This window comes from Pinus tabuliformis, chromosome 3_2 (genome assembly GCF_031772625.1).
Source record: "Pinus tabuliformis cultivar Carrire ecotype Pingquan chromosome 3_2, CPIR1, whole genome shotgun sequence".
NCBI lineage: Eukaryota > Viridiplantae > Streptophyta > Pinopsida > Pinales > Pinaceae > Pinus > Pinus tabuliformis.
Window position 1 is genome coordinate 1,064,820,458 of NC_142302.1, and position 20,800 is coordinate 1,064,841,257.

General features: G+C 38.4%; 1 protein-coding gene and 1 long non-coding RNA gene across 3 annotated transcripts; both read right to left on the reverse strand.

Moving 5' to 3' along the window:
- Positions 1 to 3,858: 3,858 nt before the first annotated feature.
- On the reverse strand, positions 3,859 to 4,916 carry LOC149184301 (uncharacterized). Its single transcript, XR_016257769.1, has 2 exons — positions 4,806 to 4,916; positions 3,859 to 4,043 (listed from the first exon to the last, which is right to left on the reverse strand). It is a non-coding gene; the product is annotated as an uncharacterized LOC149184301 (long non-coding RNA).
- Positions 4,917 to 7,966: 3,050 nt separating this feature from the next.
- Positions 7,967 to 19,365, reverse strand: LOC149184302 (serine/arginine-rich splicing factor RS2Z32-like). 2 transcript variants are annotated; one of them, XM_089418888.1, is made up of 3 exons: positions 19,249 to 19,359; positions 8,360 to 8,399; positions 7,967 to 8,060 (listed from the first exon to the last, which is right to left on the reverse strand). In XM_089418888.1, exons 1-3 carry the CDS (start codon positions 19,353 to 19,355, stop codon positions 7,977 to 7,979), a joined length of 231 nt encoding a protein of 76 aa, XP_089275014.1. In that variant the 5' UTR covers positions 19,356 to 19,359; the 3' UTR covers positions 7,967 to 7,976. The 2 variants fall into 2 exon arrangements, 1 of the variants encoding a protein (XP_089275014.1); XR_016257770.1 differs by lacking the exons at positions 7,967 to 8,060; positions 8,360 to 8,399 and adding an exon at positions 18,339 to 18,486 and having other exon boundaries at positions 19,249 to 19,365.
- Between the last annotated feature and the right edge of the window lie 1,435 nt (positions 19,366 to 20,800).

A 20,800-nucleotide genomic window follows, 5' to 3' on the forward strand; every position in this document is an offset into this window, starting at 1 on the left:
TAAAAAAAATTATGCACTTTTACTAGTTAGTAGATGTGTGACATATGCATTTTTACTAGTTAGTAGATGTGTGACGCATAATTATTTACCAAAATTAGTTAAATTTCTTAAACTCTCTGTTGTGTTGTCAATTAGTTAGTGTTGTATTTCTACTTTGACTTCAGTGCTTACCCCCGCAAACAAAATCACAAACCTGAAATAGTTGACTGGGCAAACGTGGCGTTTGTGAGTGTTCTTAAGAGGGTGGTTAGGATTATCATTTCCAACAAATAACACCTTACCTCAGTGTGACACTGTTAGTACACACTTCCCTCTTAACCCAATTGTCCTCCTCTATAGATTTTTCTCCCCTTCAATATAAATGTAATGCAAATCTCAGCGTGGATTTCCTTAATGTAGTCGTGAAATGGAAATTAAAGCCACAGATTCCTGAACATCCACAACTGTGATATATCAATTTCATACAGCAAATGCACAGATTTATTCAAATCAATTACAAAGAACTGATGAACGATAGGGAAAAAGCACAAGATTGTTTTGTACGCACACACAGAACACCCGTGAATCCTCTTTCCATAGATATGGCTTTTTATTATCTATCAAAAGATTACAAAGAAAGCTCATTCAATCCTCAAGAATAGGATCATTTACAACAAACTCTATCATTACATTAATTACATAACAAAATTAGCTACTCAAAAATTTCAGTTAAAATCTAATCGTAACATATTCCTAGTATTGAGGAACCAACCACTCCCTATAATTTACCTAGTACTAAGGAACCAACCCCTCTATATAATTCATTGACCTCTCGATCAATTTCAAATAACTTATGCCCCTGCATCAGTTACTCTGAACCTCCACACAACAAAGTTGAATAGATTTACTAAATCACGTTAAGTACGTTTGACTCCTCAGGAAAATAGACATTGTGTGAAATCTTAAAATATTAATAGTTTAATCCTAATCTTACATTAATACATTTAGCATATCAACCTTTCAAGATAGTTGTGCAATTATCAAGTTTCAATTTAAGAGATTAATATTGTTTCCTATTTAAAAATTAAATTTGTTTTTTATTTTATATCACAAAAGCATGGAATGGTATAAGGAATTTCAAAATGGTTAGATTTAGATATTTTAAAACCTTAATATCTGGTCATGCTCAACTTTTATCTGAACAATAGACATTTAAAGCACGGAAAAATGTAAGAATAGATGCTTAGAAATACATGTTATTGTCTGGAATCCTACAATGATCTTAGTTAATTCAAAAACAAGCATGCAATCCATCACAAATTTTCTTGGGAATTATGATAATTCCAAAAATAATAAACAATAATTAAATCATAACAAGTGCTGCATGCAGCCGGTCCCTGCCGGAGTCTGCCACAACACAACAACAATACAAACGCTTTCTGCTTTCTGCTATATGCGAATTCAATGTATAATTTGTTAAAAAATCACGGGTCTGCCACAACAACAATACAAACGCTCTCCATCTATTTAAGTCAGCTAAACACGTTGTGAAAACAGTCAACATGTCAGTAAAAAGACTTCTATGTCAGTAAACTATTTAAAGACTTCTCGTTTTGTTCCACAGAAGGTGGCCAACTTTTAACATGAAAAATAGTTGTATAATACCGTTGGGATGCAGAAATATGTTGCTTCCTATATTTGTAATTAGTACAAGCATATTGCAACCTCTTGTTGTAGGAATCGCAGGCCGTGGGGATTAAGAGTGTGCCAAGAAAGGCTAAGTGTAGGTATGCAATACATTTTAGTGTGAGAAATTAATGAGAGAGATCGTAAGTTTTTGTAACAGAATTTTTTCTTTGAGGTATATCTTGGGAATGTTAATGTCAATACTAGAACTGTCCTAATCATAAAAGTGAAAAGTGATCCAAAAAGGTTAAAAAGGTTAAAAGAAAAAAATAAAAAATGTTAAAAGAAAAAAATAGTTAATAGCAGAATTTTTCCTTTGAGATATATCTTGGGAATGTTAATGTCAATACTAGAACTGTTCTAATCATAAAAGTGAAAAGTAATCCAAAAAGGTTAAAAAAAGTTAAAAGAAAAAAATAGTTAATAGCAGCATCTCCAGTGCAAAACCTGCAGTTAAGTATTCATAAATGTTATCAATATTTTTGTTATATGGAAAAGAAGAGAGAATGTTGATGTTGATGTCCCTACATAGGCTTCTTTTGGTGATGCACGTACACAAAATGAGATCAATGTCTAATAATCTCAATCAAAGATATTAACATATATTCCTGTGCAATTATCGTTGGGAATTTGGGAATTAACTTTTCAGAATATTAAATGAACGCATATATAGATATAATTTATGTTTCTCAGGTTGCCTGGATTTTGGATTTTGTTATTTAAAAGTTAGGAATGTCAAAAGAATTTGTTATTTTAAGGTTAGGAATGTGAAATGAATTATATGTTTTATTTTAAGTTATTATAAGTAAATTTAGATATGAAGATGGAATTAAAAATAAAATAAAAATTATTTCTTATAATGAATAAAACATATCACTTAAAATAGTCTCAAATAAAGCCCAAATGTAATTCATAACTATTAAAATTTAAATTAATTATTATAAATCCTAATACCAATTTCAAATTGATTGGGTTTTTTTCTATTTTAAATATAGAGAGAGAAAATGCCTTCACCATTTTTAAAGATTTTAAAAATGAAGAAGCATATTAGCATATGATAAATTCAATTATTTACATGCATATGTTAAGAAAACAGATAAGATTTATCAATTATTTGCGTGCATATATTAAGCAAAGAGATAAGATAAAGAATATTGTGGAATACCAATTTTATATATATTTTTAGTATATTCTCGACGATGGAAAAAAATATTTAAGAGAAATACTTGAAAGCTAAGTAATGTTCGAAGCAGCCTCATGTTTGAGGCGCCATGCTTTCCACGTTCAAAAATAACCATGCGAGCAAGGCAGCCTCATGTTTGAGGCGCCATGCACCGAAAATTCACCGAACAAATTGCAGATAAGATAAGATATTTTTATAAGTTAACAAATTGACAAATTGCATATAAGATACTTTTATAAATTGTATTCCACAAAAGACTAAGGATGCGCCATGAGACTCTTTGGATGGCACATGATTATACGTCAGAGCGTATTATTTGAAGAAAAAAAAACCTACAAAAGACTAAGGCTGCACCATGAGACTCTTTGGACGGCACATGTTTATACATCAGAGCGTATTAAAACCCTGCGCGGCTCTGCCAGAGCTTTGAAGAAAAAAAAACCTAACAATAAGACTTGGAACGGGGATAACAATACAAACCTTTCGATCACGGAAATGAAGAATCTCAAGGGGTTTTTCCATCAAATTTGAGATAGACAGAGCCAACCACGATAGATAGATAGATAGTATCTTGCTTCATCCGCATCACGAGGATCACTAAATTCCTAAGAGAAACCAAGGGTAACACACGGAAGAACAAACCATAATTGCATGACCAAGATAACAAATATTATTCAAATAAACTCGAATGAGGGAAAAACATTTGTCCGCTGCAATTAGATCAATGTGTTCAATCCATTTCTTAAATTATTTGACTATCGATATTTACAAATTTGGCGTAGACGACTAGATAACATTGGTCTTCCGAAAGTTAACATGCATGATACAGCCACATCCATAGAACATATATACGCAGTATCCATAACAAATTCGAAAGGTACTGGATATGGTTTTGAATACTTATAATAAAGGCGAAGTCGTGCTTCAAATCCACATCACGGACTCGGCGGAAACGTTTGCCAGAAACAATGAGCAGTGCATCAAGGTATCGAATCGAATGATAGTTCGCCTCTCAGATGAATCAAACACCATTTTGCACCCTTGCCATTCCATAAATGTACGCAAGAACATTACAGAAAGATGCACGTCTAGATGCGCCAAAGTCTCCTATTAACACCCTTGCAAGAATAGCCACCAATCCCACCAAGGTCACTCTCTCCCCATTGACCTCCAGGCCGGGTAAGAGCCGACTAACCTTCAACAACATCATTCAAGTTAACACGCAACTTGGGCTGGAACTTCCTCAGAGAGTTAAAAGGCACAGAAGCAGTGAAACAATATCCCAACAATAAGGAATCCATGGCTTGGCTAGGACCCACCCCACCCCATCTCCTTCAATCTCGAAGGAAACAAAACAGACTAACCCATTATAGCATACAATATTCCATAGAAGGAAATCCATGGCTTGGCCATCTTCTAAAACATAGAAGGAACAAAACATTGAACATACCAAACCGTGGCAGCATAAGAGAAGAAAAGATGAAAATACTGCCAGCATTAAAAAATTACCTGACAACAGGAAGAGGAAATGATTTTCCCATATGCCCATAATACCACAAGTACTCCATAAACCCCAAGCAAGACTAAAAGAGGTATGGCCCTAGAAAAAGAATATCTATAAAGTCAATGTACAAATAGCCCAAAACCAAACCAAAAAAAAAAAACCAATTGCAATTCAACACCCAACAGAAATAGGAAAGATGGGCAAAGAGAGGAAAGTGTCAATGCGGACTATGCACTAATAAAGGGCAAACCGTGTAGGGTACACCCAACCAAGAAATAGCAGAAGAGGGAAAACATGACTTGGCAACCCTAAATTAGGAACGACTAAATAAAAAGAAAAGACAGAGGGGTATATAAGCAATAAATTATAGATTATAACAGACTATTGTTTGGTAGCTCTTTAAGATTATTATTTAGGACAAACATCTAAACAAATCACATTCAGTGAACTAACCTTCCATATCTGTTGAAAAGATCCTCAAGATCACGTGTACGAGTACGAGAAGACAGTCGGCCAACATAGAGCAGTGTGTTTCCAGAACGATCATCATAGCGGGGCATTTTTAATCACTACAACAGGAAAAACAGTATTAGCTTCTGAAAACATCCATAACATGTTTTGAAAGTCCAAAACCAGGAAAATGTAGAAACTGGCAACAAGAATTCTACCAAACTAAACTAAAAAGTCACAACAAATAAAGGAGATTTGACACCAAAAGAGCAACATTTCAATAAACAAGATGAAGAAACTCTCCTTTTCTTACTATTTATGGAAATATCAGATGCGTTATCCCCTCCAAAACTTGTAAAGCTATACCATTTCTTATGATGTGATGGACAAACAAAATTACAACATAATATGCTAATGCCTCTGATCAACATCAGCCAATTATAACTATAAAAAAAAATAAAAAATAAGAGTCAACAAGTGCCACTGAGCCTGGGTCAATGAGCAAGGGATCTGTTTTAAAAAAGACTAAGAGAACTTCCCACAGTTTAAACTAAATTCCTACACTAATAAGCCAATAATAAGCCAAAAAAAGTCAAATTTATTGATAAAATACGAACATATATACAAACCGGCCTAAGGGGTTGTCTCAGCCGGCCATCACTAATGTTACTGGGCATTTAGTCTTTTTTTAACTTTGAATAAAATAAGAAATCTTACATAGTAATTATAGAAAACCCCTGGGATCTAATCATTTATTTGATGAAACTTTATACAGTAATATACTATAACCAAGCATCAACCATAACCACTAAAAAATGAGCGTTTAAACAGCTATGCACATAGAAACCTTTATAAATAAATTTTTCATTTCCTTCCTAGTATAATGACAGCAAATGAAATACACAAACAAGGCCCTATAAGCAGAGAAGCCACAGATTATACTAGCTTGAACCTTCAGAGTTACAGTACCCTTGGTCTAAGGAGGAAGAAAGATACAGTCAACGACAAATCTAACATGTGTAGATCTATGGCTTCGCATCCACACTCTTGCACAATATGACAGTACATGCAAAAAACCAACAACCTGACTACTGCATAACGTAGCATGGGTTGTAACGCCACACCCAGGCACGAAGAGGATCTGAGATATACAAGCAACTATACTGATTTTGCAGTTGTTTGAGCACCTACCCAGAATTAAAACAAGAGGAAAAACACACAAACTAAAATAAAAATTAAAAAATATACATATAAAGCAAAAAAAGACCAACAGATACCGACTTCCCCCAGAATAGATCTCCCCTACTGGCACCGCCAAGCACAAACATCCTTTCAGCAGTGCATGCATCGTCCATCAGATAGTAACCATATTGATATTCTCAGCTGAGATTTATAATTTTGAATACAATACCTATCGGGTACAAGGTTAATACTGAATCCACTGTATCGACGCCAGGCTTCACAGGTCCTGGTCCTGTGTTCTCCTTGGCATAATCTCCTAAATTAGAAAGGAAAACGGTTGCCCTCAACACGGTATTACAAGACGGTATTATAAGCACCGGCAGTTGCCACCTGCTAGAAGTCTCCTGACGCCAACAGCTCGCTGTTGTGCACGATCAAAAGCTGCCACCTGTTCTAAGTCTCCAACATATATTAAAAAAACTTTGCCCCAAACTTAAAATCAGTTGTCATAACATGTAAATTGGACATTGGATAAAATTAATTGTCACAACATTCTGCAAACTCGACTTTGGGTAAGATGAATTGTCACAACGTTCAATCGATATCCCTGGCAATAAGACCTCCGAAAACTTTGGATAAAACAAAAAAGTCACGAAATTTGGATTTGGAAATTCAGCAATCCGGAATAAGACCTCCAATATAAAACTTTGGATAAAAAGCAAAAAACATCAAAGTTTTAAAATAAAACTTTGGGTAAAAGCGAAAAACATCAACTAAATGCTCCGGTCAACTCAAATTAATAGGAAGTCAACGCCTGATCGAACTCTATTAGTCCCCGGCAGGGACTAAATGAGATCAATGTCTAATAATCTCAATCAAAGATATTAACATATATTCCTGTGCAATTATCGTTGGGAATTTGGGATTTAACTTTTCAGAATATTAAATGAACGCATATATAGATATAATTTATGTTTCTCAGGTTGCCTGGATTTTGGATTTTGTTATTTAAAAGTTAGGAATGTCAAAAGAATTTGTTATTTTAAGGTTAGGAATGTGAAATGAATTATATGTTTTATTTTAAGTTATTATAAGTAAATTTAGATATGAAGATGGAATTAAAAAAAAATAAAAAAATTATTTCTTATAATGAATAAAACATCGCTTAAAATAGTCTCAAATAAAGCCCAAATGTAATTCATAACGATTAAAATTTAAATTAATTATTATAAATCCTAATACCAATTTCAAATTGATTGGGTATTTTTTTATTTTAAATATAGATAGAGAAAATGCCTTCACCATTTTTAAAGATTTTAAAAATGAAGAAGCATATTAACATATGATAAATTCAATTATTTACGTGCATATATTAAGAAAACAGATAAGATTTATCAATTATTTGCGTGCATATATTAAGCAAAGAGATAAGATAAAGAATATTGTGGAATACCAATTTTATATATATTTTTAGTATATTCTCGACGATGGAAAAAAATATTTAAGAGAAATACTTGAAAGCTAAGTAATGTTCGAGGCAGCCTCATGTTTGAGGCGCCATGCTTTCCACGTTCAAAAATAACCATGCGAGCGAGGCAGCCTCATGTTTGAGGCGCCATGCACCGAAAATTCACCGAACAAATTGCAGATAAGATAAGATAAATTTATAAGTTAACAAATTGACAAATTGCATATAAGATACTTTTATAAATTGTATTCCACAAAAGACTAAGGCTGCGCCATGAGACTCTTTGGACGGCACATGATTATACATCAGAGCGTATTATTTGAAGGAAAAAAAACCTACAAAAGACTAAGGATGTGCCATGAGACTCTTTGGAAGGCACATGATTATACATCAGAGCTTATTAAAACCCTGCGCGGCTCTGCCAGAGCTTTGAAGAAAAAAAAACCTAACAATAAGACTTGGAACGGGGATAACAATACAAACCTTTCGATCACGGAAATGAAGAATCTCAAGGGGTTTTTCCATCAAATTTGAGATAGACAGAGCCAACCACGATAGATAGATACATAGTATCTTGCTTCATCCGCATCACGAGGATCACTAAATTCCTAAGAGAAACCAAGGGTAACACACGGAAGAACAAACCATAATTGCATGACCAAGATAACAAATATTATTCAAATAAACTCGAATGAGGGAAAAACATTTGTCCACTGCAATTAGATCAATGTGTTCAATCCATTTCTTAAATTATTTGACTATCGATATTTACAAATTTGGCGTAGACGACTAGATAACATTGGTCTTCCGAAAGCTAACACGCATGATACAGCCACATCCATAGAACATATATACGCAGTATCCATAACAAATTCGAAAGGTACTGGATATGGTTTTGAATACTTACAATAAAGGCGAAGTCGTGCTTCAAATCCACATCACGGACTCTGCGGAAACGTTTGCCAGAAACAATGAGCAGTTGTTATAGACAATTTTGTGCCTTACAGCAATAAGCATGAATTGTCAATAATCCAAGGGATCCAAAGTTCCCTAAACATGATGTTCCTACCCCTAGAGGAACAAGGTCAGCAAACCAACAGCTCTCAGATCAGTTCTCCACCTGAAAACACTCAAAAACAAGCAATCCTGAAATCAAAGCAGGTGATCCACTGGGTTTCTGCGCTGAAACACAACTGCTCCATGGTGTACCTGCGTTGCAAAGCAGGTAGAACAAAGCCCACCTGCGTTGGGCGAGTTTGGACATGTGGCACAGTGAGTCATTGCTTGGGAATCTTCCAAAAATGACACTTGGATCAGGTATTTCGCCTTGTGATGAGTCAGAGGCTTTGTTTCTCCAAGTGGAAGCAAGGTTCACCAAGTGGACTCAAGAACTGAAGATCAACTAAAGATTAACTGAAGAGAGAGAGGACACAAGGCAGCTACACATCAGTTGCAAGCTGACTCATCCTTTCTCAATTCATCTATATATTGAGCTCTCTCCTATGAGCTCAGGAGGCTGGAATTTTGTGCAAAGTAATGATATGTTGTTGGTTTCATTCTTGAGTTATTGGGTGATTGTTTGAGAGAGGTGAAGAAGAGCAATTCTTTCTGCTGGGAGGTGTTGCTGGGTTGGAGCCTGCAATGGTTGTAATCCTCTCAGAACCTTTATTTCTTCATTAATAAAATCTATTGAGGTTCTTCTATGTGCTTTTGTTTCAATTATATATTGTGATGATTGCATGTTTGGTTTACACTAATCCATGAACCAGTTATGATTGCATGCTTCTTGTAGTTTCCTTCTTTGTCATTGTGCAGGATCTCATTGCAGCTGGGTGAGCAGAAGGACAAAGAGCTAGGAGCAAGCGGCCAAAGAGGAGAGTTTGGATTCGACATTAAGCGCAAGGCAACGGTTAGTGCTTCCTCCATTCTCTTTTGCTTTCATAAAGAAGTAAACTTTCAGTAGTTTGTTTTACAGTTGTTGATAAGGAACTGTCACCCTTAGAGTGGGTTAGGGTCATCCGAGTCGGATACTTTTCCCTACAACAAACTGGCGACTCCACTGGGGATCGTATCCGTTTGATTGTGTTTGTAGTATTTTTGCTATTCATTTCCTGAACAAAAGAGTACCAAATCGAAAAGCTTTTGACTATATCAAAAGCGAAGTAGAGGGGCTGCTACTCTTGCTCATTGTCTGAGCAGATTCATGATTTGAAGAGCTGATCTACAAAGATCCTTGTAAGCTCTTAGTGATAGCTTTGCACCTTCTAAATCATCCCTTTAAGTGTGCTTGACTGAATGCTTCTGATTTGAGCAAAAACCGTGCATTTTTTAGAAAATTATGACCCGGAAACTGTGAAAACGCAACTCTCGTTTTCCAAAGCAGGTAGTACACAGGCTACCTGCTTTGCAACGCAGGTCCCGAACTGGCTACCTGCGCTGAGAGCTAGTTTGACTGTGCAGAGCTTGCGTTGACCCAAATTTGCTTAGTGCATTTGGGGTTTCCTCCTTTCTCTTGCCTGTTTTCACTTAGTTTTGCTGCTAGGTGTCAGTCTTGTGCCTGTTTTGAAACCAATATTACTTGCCATCATTCTGCCTCTGTTATATAACGAAATTGTACTTGTTCTTTGTATTTCTTGCTCATTTACAATTTCCCATAACGAAAAGTAAACTAGTCATGCTTTTGGCCTCTTAGATCTGAACCTGTGTTAGGCATTTTGCTGGTCTAAAGAGTTAGCTTGTTTGCTGTCCATAGCTGGTTAGTCATTTTACTTTCGTTAGTTTGGTTTGATTTCATGTATTTCCAGTGATTAAACAAAGTGAATCTTAAGGTGTCTTTTGATTTTGGACAAACTTGTTTACTTTCGCTTTAAATCGAAATCAAAGTTATATAACCACTTTCTTTTTGTATCCATCCACATTAAGAAAGGGAAAAGAAAATACATGCATTGTGCATTTTGCATTTGAAAAAAGTTTGCATGATGATTTAGGAGAAAGTGCATTAGTTTGTGCTGTATGAACTGTGTGAAAAGAATTTGCCTTCTTTCTCTCTCAGTAGTTAAGATTTTCATCAGTCAAAAAGATTTGAAAAAGCTTGCTTCTCATCTTAGGCTGCATTTAGGAATTTGTCATATACATCTCGTGGTGAACCTTGAAAGGCAAACTTTAAAAAACATCAACTTAAAATACACTGAATGAACCTAACAATGCATTTGAAACATAACGCAAACATCTAGAGGTCTAGGTAGAGACGTGTTCCGGCGTCGTTAAACATAGTGACTGTCGATCTCTACGAAGGTGGGTGATTCCTCCTGAGAGTCGGTGGCACTAATACGGACTTGTGCTCCCACGTACCGTCGCATATATATTGGGAGACCCCTATAGGCAATTATCCTTTATCCATAGGAAGCCGTGTCGGCCGCCCTACTAATCGCGATGCAGTGAACACAGCATTCACGAAGATCAACCACCCGTACCGTAAAACGTATTCTGTGGTTTCGTGAAAGGTTTGGCACACCCTCTGCCTAGATCTCCAGAGCAGTTTCTTTTGGCCCTTTTCAAACTCTATAACTGAAAAGGTCCAACCGAGCATTTGTCACTTCGGGCTCGTTAATACATCGAAGGCGACTAGAGTCATCTTTAACTTTTTCTCGACTCTTAAAACATGAAAAAGCAAAGTTATGTTTAAAAGCGTCTAATAAAATTCATTCAAATCAGAAACACAAATTTTCCCCTTTATATTTTAGTTGATCGAGTAATCCGCAATCGTGGAAGAAAGTCAATTGATTATCCGTCGTTCTCGGAGGCTTGCGAGTCAACCGTCTTTGTCTCCGGTATCGAAAACAATCCGGACAAAGCGAGCTCGTCGAACCAGTTCAAAATCTCCTTTAAAAGTTAGAACAAGCGTTCCAACAACATCTGAGATTCTGGTCACTCCAAACATTTCTGGAAACCCTGCCTCAATAGAAGAAGTTCAATCGCCACAGAGGGACAGTAATACTGATCCTAGTCTGGGGGCAAATACTCATATGACTAAACCAGTTCCATCTGTAACCGGTCCAGAGAGTTTTGTTCCTCAAACATCCGTCGCGGTCGATACAACCCCTTCTTCGGCACCGGAAATCTTTTACGGACCTGACGGTCTTCCTCTTCCACCTGGTCTGATTGCGATAGAGGAAATTATAGAGGAACCGCAAGTATCCACTCCAATTCGAATTGGAGTAGGGGTCACTCTATTTCCTGCTACAACAGAAGTTTGTCCATCACCAGTGGAAGTTCCTGTAGAATCACTAGGTGATCAATTGGATAGACTAAAAATGACTGAACAACCGTTGACATCTAGGACTGTGTCGAATGACACGGCGACGGCAGAATTACCTGCTGCAAATCCAACAATGTTTGCCGGCATACCATCTGTCCCAACTAGCTCGCAGTCGCTAGAAGGAGTCCAGCAAGAGACTATCTCGACAGTATGGTTTGTTCCTGTTTGTTCCGGAGTAATGTCTGGTAACTCTCATGGTGAGGCTCATCAAATTGACCCTTTTGGGAATCTAATTAGGCCATCCAGTCCTTCAAGGCAGGCAGTTGCCTTGAGTTCTGGGTTGCTACCGTATGGGGGGCAGTACCCATACGGGAGCTCTCAACCTTATTCAAGTTATGGCGGAATTGCAACGAGTAGTTGGGTACCGGTGCTATCCCAGCCACCGAGAGTTGTATATTCTATGCAACAGTGTGTACCTGTGACAAACATCCCAACTACACCGGCTATTGTGACCGTGTCACAAGTTCAAACAATGCCTGTTGTGTGTCAACCTCAGATTACTCAGGTTCTCATGCAACAGCCACTTGACCCTGCGACCCAACCACAATCACCTACTGGTGGGACAACACAAGTACAGTTGGGTACAACTACCCCACATCTTGGTCCAATGGTTAGTGTAGCACAACAACCCATGGTGTCGCAACCGTGGATAATGCAATACCAACAGCCGCAATTCCGACAAGTGTACCAAGGTTCTGAACAGCAAATATTTGCGAATACTGGACAACCATATATTCAAAATGGTCAAAATCAACCACTTTATAGTGGTCAAGTCCATCAACCGTATTCATCATACCAACATCAACTCCATTATGCCGGTATGCAAAGACCGACTGTTCAGGCGATTCCATCGTATCCTGGTTACGCTTCACCTAACTTGAACCAGCAGTTACCATTCGTGGCGACCTTAGAGTTGCCTGATTTACATCGGTTAACAAACGATCCAATTGCTTACGCCCCTTGGTGGCCAGTGATTCCACACAAACTCCCATCCGACATTCCTAAATTCAATGGAAATCCAGGTGAAGACCCGTCGAATCATGTGATGACATTTCATCTATGGTGTTCGTCGAACACTTTGAATGACGACTCGATAAGGCTTCGCCTCTTTCAGAGGACATTGACAGGTCCAGCGGCAAAATGGTATATAGAATTGCCTAGAGCTTCGTTCGACAATTTTGGCTCCCTTGCCACGACATTTTTGACCCACTTTCAATTACCAATAAGGTATGAAACAGGAACAGAGATATTGACTAACTTCAAACAGACAACCGCAACTCATATATCAGATCATATACATGAGTGGCGACGTCGACGAAGAATGGTTAAAACATACGTTCCTGATCAGCTTTTAGCTGAGTGGTTTATAAAGTCATTACTTTCGGCTATAACGGAAGATGTAGCAAAGGGAGGAGTCGTAACAGAAGAGCAAGTTATCGCTCGTGCACAATACTTGGATTTAGTATATACTCAGTCCGGCACGCTCTATGACAAAATACCAGACGCCCCTAGACCAGAGTTTTCAATCCCTCCTCCTCCTAAATCAAACAGTGACTCTCATGTCGGCGATGGCGTGATTAGCACGGCAAACACGAATCCGAAAAGGACCAATCAAAAGAAGGCCCGTAAGGATTCGAATCAAAATGCGCATGAAGAAGTTCTTGCTTCGGAAGTAAATGCCGTATCGACAGATAGGGGCAAAGAAACCAATCAACCAGGAAGCAAGAAGAATCAAAACAAAGGGAAGAAGAAGAAACAAGGAGAGTCATCTCCTCGAAAAACTTCTTCAAGCCCTCCTCGAGATAGGAAACCACCTTATGGGTGTCAGATATGTGATGAGGATCACTGGACGAGAGAATGTCCATACAAAGCTGATCTAAAAAGATTCTTAAAGAGTTCGCAAACTCCAGCTGTGTTAACTGATCCGTTTCCCGATCGAGGAAAAAATCTGGTTGGTAGTGGAAATGCTTCACTGTCACAAGTGCTTATGTTATCAATATCGAAGCAACAGAATGATGCTTTGATTTCGACAAGGAACAAAGATTACGGGAATCCACAAGTGTCGAACGATAAAGGTAAAGATCAACCTAGCAGTTCGACAACAACTTCGGCAGAAGTTGTACCCCCCATCACACATGAATTAACAATAAAACCGCCAAAGGGAGTAGTACACAAGTCGACATTTAATCCTCGTGCCAGAGCGACACAGCATTATAATATAGTGGAAGATTTGGCGCAATCGCCGTCTGCTATGTCGACTCTTGAAGTACTACAAAATTGCCCATCCCAAAGGCAGGCATTGTTATCAGCAATTGGTGGGGTGGATCCTAAAGATTCCAATCTTGTATCCTTTGATCACAAAGGATATGATCCTCAGTTTCTAGCTCAACTAGCTTTCCTCGTCCAAGTGAAAGCCCTCAACAAAACAGTTCATAGAACGATTATTGATGAGGGAGCATCGACGTGTATTATGTCGATGAGTTGCTGGAAAACTTTAGGATCTCCAACCTTGTCGCGATCATCGACAACATTAAAAGCATTCGACAGAAGGATATATATACCCCTTACGGTATCCTTAGTAACCTGAAAGTTGAACTAGGGGGCAAAACAGTAGAAATAGATGTTGAAGTCATTGATGGCAATCTTGACTATAACATCCTACTGGGAAGACCATGGATTTATGCCATGGAAGCTGTTGTGTCGACCTATTTTAGGAAAATCGCATTCCCCTTTCAAGGAGGGATTACGATCATTGACCAACAAAATTTCCTCCCTAATGGTTCACAAGTTACAGGAAGCATTCCTCTGATCCATGGAAGCGACCATTCGTTTCAAAATATCGGAGTAGGCCTACTAAAAGATCCTACATTAATGGGAACTTTCACCCTTCCGCCAACGTTCATTGTGGGCGAAGTGGCGACAGTAGGAACCTGCAATATGATATCTTCTGCACAAAAGATGTCAGAAAACGATATCAGCATGGATCATGCAAAGGTTTTGTCCCCAAGCCCAATGGAAGTATTGTAGCAAACAATTTCCTTGGCCTGGGGGGCAACCCCAAATCAATGCTCATCAAGCGTTTGGATAGATAGGTCTAGAGAATATGGCACCCCTTTAAGTCCTTGGTCGCGAGTGCATGGAACCGACAAAGGAATAGTCCAATCAATGGTAATTGACGGGGCACCATGGAATGATTCCCACCATCGTTCCCTTCTCCCGGGTTGTGGGGAAGATACTCAAAATAACCTTTATCATCCTTCAATTTTCGATTTTCTATCGAGTACTGTAAATACAGTGGGCAATGAGGATAGTTCTTTTACTATGTCAACCTCATTAAAAAATGAAACGATCCCCTTTCCAGATCTCAATGGTAAACCTTCATTCCAACCAACAAAGTTGAATGCAATGAAGCTTGGGGGGCATGCACCTCGATTTGCATTATTATGCTGGGGGCATGCAAACATATCATCGAGCAGTTTTAGCAATGTTCATGCTCGTTAAAAAATAAACGCAAGAATCGAGCAGTTTTTGTGCAGAAGTTCATGCTCGTTAAAAAATAAACGTAAATTGTGAGCAATCTTTCCCTAGCAGTTCAAGCTCATCCAGAAAAAATGAACCGGTAAACAACCTCGAGAAATGTAACCTTTGAAAGCCATATTAAAAGCCCTTGGTCGTGTTTATATGCCCTCACCTCCATCTGTTCATTTGGCCAATCGTTCACCTCCATATGTTTGTTTACCCATTTTGAGGAACAACTGCGAAGAGTGATTTCACTTAGCCATCCTTGTGACACTGCCGTGATTGGATAATTCCAACCTGTACCTGGAATTTGCTGCTATCCCTGTTCATCACTCGTTCCTCAAAAGACGAGTCTTCTTTGAGCTCTTTTCACTGACTCGTAAAATATGAAAAGTTTGCCAAGTTTTGGCCTTCCAGCTCGTTAAAGCGACCGGAAAGCTATCCCTCCTTTAGATTTTAATCTTTTTGGACCTGAGGGATTATTGCACAAAAAGATCGAGCGATTGTTTTGTTCGGCTCGTTAAAGCAACCGAAAATTCATCCCTTCTGTATTGTTTTATACTTTTTCGGACTTAAGGGATTAGATAACGAAAAAGGAATCTTGGAGTTAACTTTTCATACCTTTTCAGACTCTCTAAAAATGAAAAGGACCGAGTTTTCCTTGTCGTTAGACTCGTTAAAATGATTAAATAGCGACAAACTTGTCTTTAGACGAGAACGAGTTTCCCTATCGCCAGGCTCGTTAAAACATAGCGATGGGCTTGCCCGAAGGGCAGGTTATAGAACAAGCATATGTTATCCTCCTCAAGCTTGACAAAAATAAAGAGGTACTGGTCAGCAATGACTGGGGAAAAATTGGGAGAACCTCACAGTATTAATGGTAGCAAGTCGCTCTTGAACATGACACTTTGTCCTTCGTAGCACTTCGGGTTGGGTTGTTTCATTCACCGGTCGCAGAATCATGGTCCTCGCCACACCATCCACAATTGGGGTAATGCTACCAATCCATCACATCAGTGTCGTTATATGTTCAAGAGATGTGGTTCTGTAAAGAGTCAACCGTGTTCTACCCACTGCCATACATTATCCTTCATCCACTTCATGACCGCCACCCTGAATCATACATCACAGTTTGTTTTCACCTCATCATAATCATTAACTCTGTTCCGTGTCACTGATGTGGGATTCATTAAGGCCCTCCTTTGACGGATCGCTCCTTGTCGACATCAGCTCATTATCCAAGGAGTTGATCTAGGAACACCCCCCTCAGTACTTTGAAGCTTGCATGCCTCAATGGCAAGTTTCTCACTTCCGGCGATAGGTATACATCAATGACCTTCGACCAGAAGATTTCGCATGGTGGTCGACGCCAAGTCCTTTATTCCCACCATGTAGATTGTACTGCCGTACCTTGAGGGTCATCATCCTTATCGGTGATTCCTCTCGCGCTTGTTAACGGTTTACATTATTGACCGGTAATCAAGCGATGTCTTTCCATTTTCGACTTCAAGAAATTCTCACATGGATCGACTTGTACATCGAGTAAAGATCGGAAGAGTTTGAAGACCCCGGATCTAGTTTCATCCATCCAGGCTGCGATATATATTCAGGACATAAAGACATTTGATATGTACATCATTGCAGCAGATGATCATCCTTTTCAAAGGATGATAAATTCGGCAGAGAATTATCAGTCTAGCATCAGACGATCGTCTATTCTATGTACCAAAATGTATTTATAAAGCTGAGCATGGGAATGCCCGCCTCAGCTAGATCATGAAAAATGTATGAAAAATAATGTATTGTATTGTATCTTATGACAGGACACTTCTCAGCAGATTGAATGAACTTCGGATCCTCTCAATAAAGCATTTCACCCGATAAACGACCTCATACTTTAGGGGGCATCTGTTATAGACAATTTTGTGCCTTACAGCAATAAGCATGAATTGTCAATAATCCAAGGGATCCAAAGTTCCCTAAACATGATGTTCCTACCCCTAGAGGAACAAGGTCAGCAAACCAACAGCTCTCAGATCAGTTCTCCACCTGAAAACACTCAAAAACAAGCAATCCTGAAATCAAAGCAGGTGATCCACTGGGTTTCTGCGCTGAAACACAACTGCTCCATGGTGTACCTGCGTTGCAAAGCAGGTAGAACAAAGCCCACCTGCGTTGGGCGAGTTTGGACATGTGGCACAGTGAGTCATTGCTTGGGAATCTTCCAAAAATGACACTTGGATCAGGTATTTCGCCTTGTGATGAGTCAGAGGCTTTGTTTCTCCAAGTGGAAGCAAGGTTCACCAAGTGGACTCAAGAACTGAAGATCAACTAAAGATTAACTGAAGAGAGAGAGGACACAAGGCAGCTACACATCAGTTGCAAGCTGACTCATCCTTTCTCAATTCATCTATATATTGAGCTCTCTCCTATGAGCTCAGGAGGCTGGAATTTTGTGCAAAGTAATGATATGCTGTTGGTTTCATTCTTGAGTTATTGGGTGATTGTTTGAGAGAGGTGAAGAAGAGCAATTCTTTCTGCTGGGAGGTGTTGCTGGGTTGGAGCCTGCAATGGTTGTAATCCTCTCAGAACCTTTATTTCTTCATTAATAAAAGCTATTGAGGTTCTTCTATGTGCTTTTGTTTCAATTATATATTGTGATGATTGCATGTTTGGTTTACACTAATCCATGAACCAGTTATGATTGCATGCCTCTTGTAGTTTCCTTCTTTGTCATTGTGCAGGATCTCATTGCAGCTGGGTGAGCAGAAGGACAAAGAGCTAGGAGCAAGCAGCCAAAGAGGAGAGTTTGGATTCGACATTAAGCGCAAGGCAACGGTTAGTGCTTCCTCCATTCTCTTTTTCTTTCATAAAGAAGTAAACTTTCAGTAGTTTGTTTTACAGTTGTTGCTAAGGAACTGTCACCCTTAGAGTGGGTTACGGTCATCCGAGTCGGATACTTTTCCCTACAACAGCAGTGCATCAAGGTATCGAATCGAATGATAGTTCGCCTCTCAGATGAATCAAACACCATTTTGCACCCTTGCCATTCCATAAATGTACGCAAGAACATTACAGAAAGATGCACGTCTAGATGCGCCAAAGTCTCCTATTAACACCCTTGCAAGAATAGCCACCAATCCCACCAAGGTCACTCTCTCCCCATTGACCTCCAGGCCGGGTAAGAGCCGACTAACCTTCAACAACATCATTCAAGTTAACACGCAACTTGGGTTGGAACTTCCTCAGAGAGTTAAAAGGCACAGAAGCAGTGAAACAATATCCCAACAATAAGGAATCCATGGCTTGGCTAGGACCCACCCCACCCCATCTCCTTCAATCTCGAAGGAAACAAAACAGACTAACCCATTACAGCATACAATATTCCATAGAAGGAAATCCATGGCTTGGCCATCTTCTAAAACATAGAAGGAACAAAACATTGAACATACCAAACCGTGGCAGCATAAGAGAAGAAAAGATGAAAATACTGCCAGCATTAAAAAAATTACCTGACAACAGGAAGAGGAAATGATTTTCCCAGATGCCCATAATACCACAAGTACTCCATAAACCCCAAGCAAGTCTAAAATAGGTATGGCCCTAGAAAAAGAATATCTATAAAGTCAATGTACAAATAGCCCAAAACCAAACCAAAAAAAAAAAGCAATTGCAATTCAACACCCAACAGAAATAGGAAAGATGGGCAAAGAGAGGAAAGTGTCAATGAGGACTATGCACTAATAAAGGGAAAACCGTGTAGGGTACACCCAACCAAGAAATAGCAGAAGAGGGAAAACATGACTTGGCAACCCTAAATTAGGAACGACTAAATAAAAAGAAAAGACAGAGGGGTATATAAGCAATAAATTATAGATTATAACAGACTATTGTTTGGTAGCTCTTTAAGATTATTATTTAGGACAAACATCTAAACAAATCACATTCAGTGAACTAACCTTCCATATCTGTTGAAAAGATCCTCAAGATCACGTGTACGGCTACGAGAAGACAGTCGGCCAACATAGAGCCGTGTGTTTCCAGAACGATCATCATAGTGGGGCATTTTTAATCACTACAACAGGAAAAACAGTATTAGCTTCTGAAAACATCCATAACATGTTTTGAAAGTCCAAAACCAGGAAAATGTAGAAACTGGCCACAAGAATTCTACCAAACTAAACTAAAAAGTCACAACAAATAAAGGAAATTTGACACCAAAAGAGCAACATTTCAATAAACAAGATGAAGAAACTCTCCTTTTCTTACTATTTATGGAAATATCAGATGCGTTATCCCCTCCAAAACTTGTAAAGCTATACCATTTCTTATGATGTGATGGACAAACAAAATTACAACATAATATGCTAATACCTCTGATCAACATCAGCCAATTATAACTATAAAAAAAATAAAAAAAAATAAGAGTCAACAAGTGCCACTGAGCCTGGGTCAATGAGCAAGGGATCTGTTTTCAAATAGACTAAGAGAGCTTCCCACAGTTTAAACTAAATTCCTACACTAATAAGCCAATAATAAGCCAAAAACAGTCAAATTTATTGATAAAATACGAACATATATACAAACCGGCCTAAGGGGTTGTCTCAGCCGGCCATCACTAATGTTACTGGGCATTTAGTCTTTTTTTAACTTTGAATAAAATAAGAAATCTTACATGGTAATTATAGAAAACCCCTGGGATCTAATCATTTATTTGATGAAACTTTATACAGTAATATACTATAACCAAGCATCAACCATAACCACTAAAAAATGAGCGTTTAAACAGCTATGCACATAGAAACCTTTATAAATAAATTTTTCATTTCCTTCCTAGTATAATGACAGCAAATGAAATACACAAACAAGGCCCTATAAGCAGAGAAGCCACAGATTATACTAGCTTGAATCTTCAGAGTTACAGTACCCTTGGTCTAAGGAGGAAGAAAGATACAGTCAACGACAAATCTAACATGTGTAGATCTATGGCTTCGCATCCACACTCTTTCACAATATGACAGTACATGCAAACAACCAATAACCTGACTACTGCATAACGTAGCATGGGTTGTAACGCCACACCCAGGCACGAAGAGGATCTGAGATATACAAGCAACTATACTGATTTTGCAGTTGTTTGAGCACCTACCCAGAATTAAAACAAGAGGAAAAACACACAAACTAAAATAAAAATTAAAAAATATACATATAAAGCAAAAAAAGACCAACAGATACCGACTTCCCCCAGAATAGATCTCCCCTACTGGCACCGCCAAGCACAAACATCCTTTCAGCAGTGCATGCATCATCCATCAGATAGTAACCATATTGATATTCTCAGCTGAGATTTATAATTCTGAATACAATACCTATCGGATACAAGGTTAATACTGAATCCACTGTATCGACGCCAGGCTTCACAGGTCCTGGTCCTGTGTTCTCCTTGGCATAATCTCCTAAATTAGAAAGGAAAACGGTTGCCCTCAACACGGTATTACAAGACGGTATTAT

Excerpts from the sequence above, each read along its gene's own strand:
- LOC149184302 (XM_089418888.1), bottom strand. The coding sequence starts at position 19,355 with ATGCCCCACTATGATGATCGTTCTGGAAACACACGGCTCTATGTTGGC. Across the intron at positions 8,400-19,248 it reads CTTTTCAACAGATATGGAAG|AGTCCGTGATGTGGATTTGA; the intron begins GTTAGTTCACTG and ends ACGTTTCCGCAG. Across the intron at positions 8,061-8,359 it reads AGCACGACTTCGCCTTTATT|GAATTTAGTGATCCTCGTGA; the intron begins GTAAGTATTCAA and ends GGTTTCTCTTAG.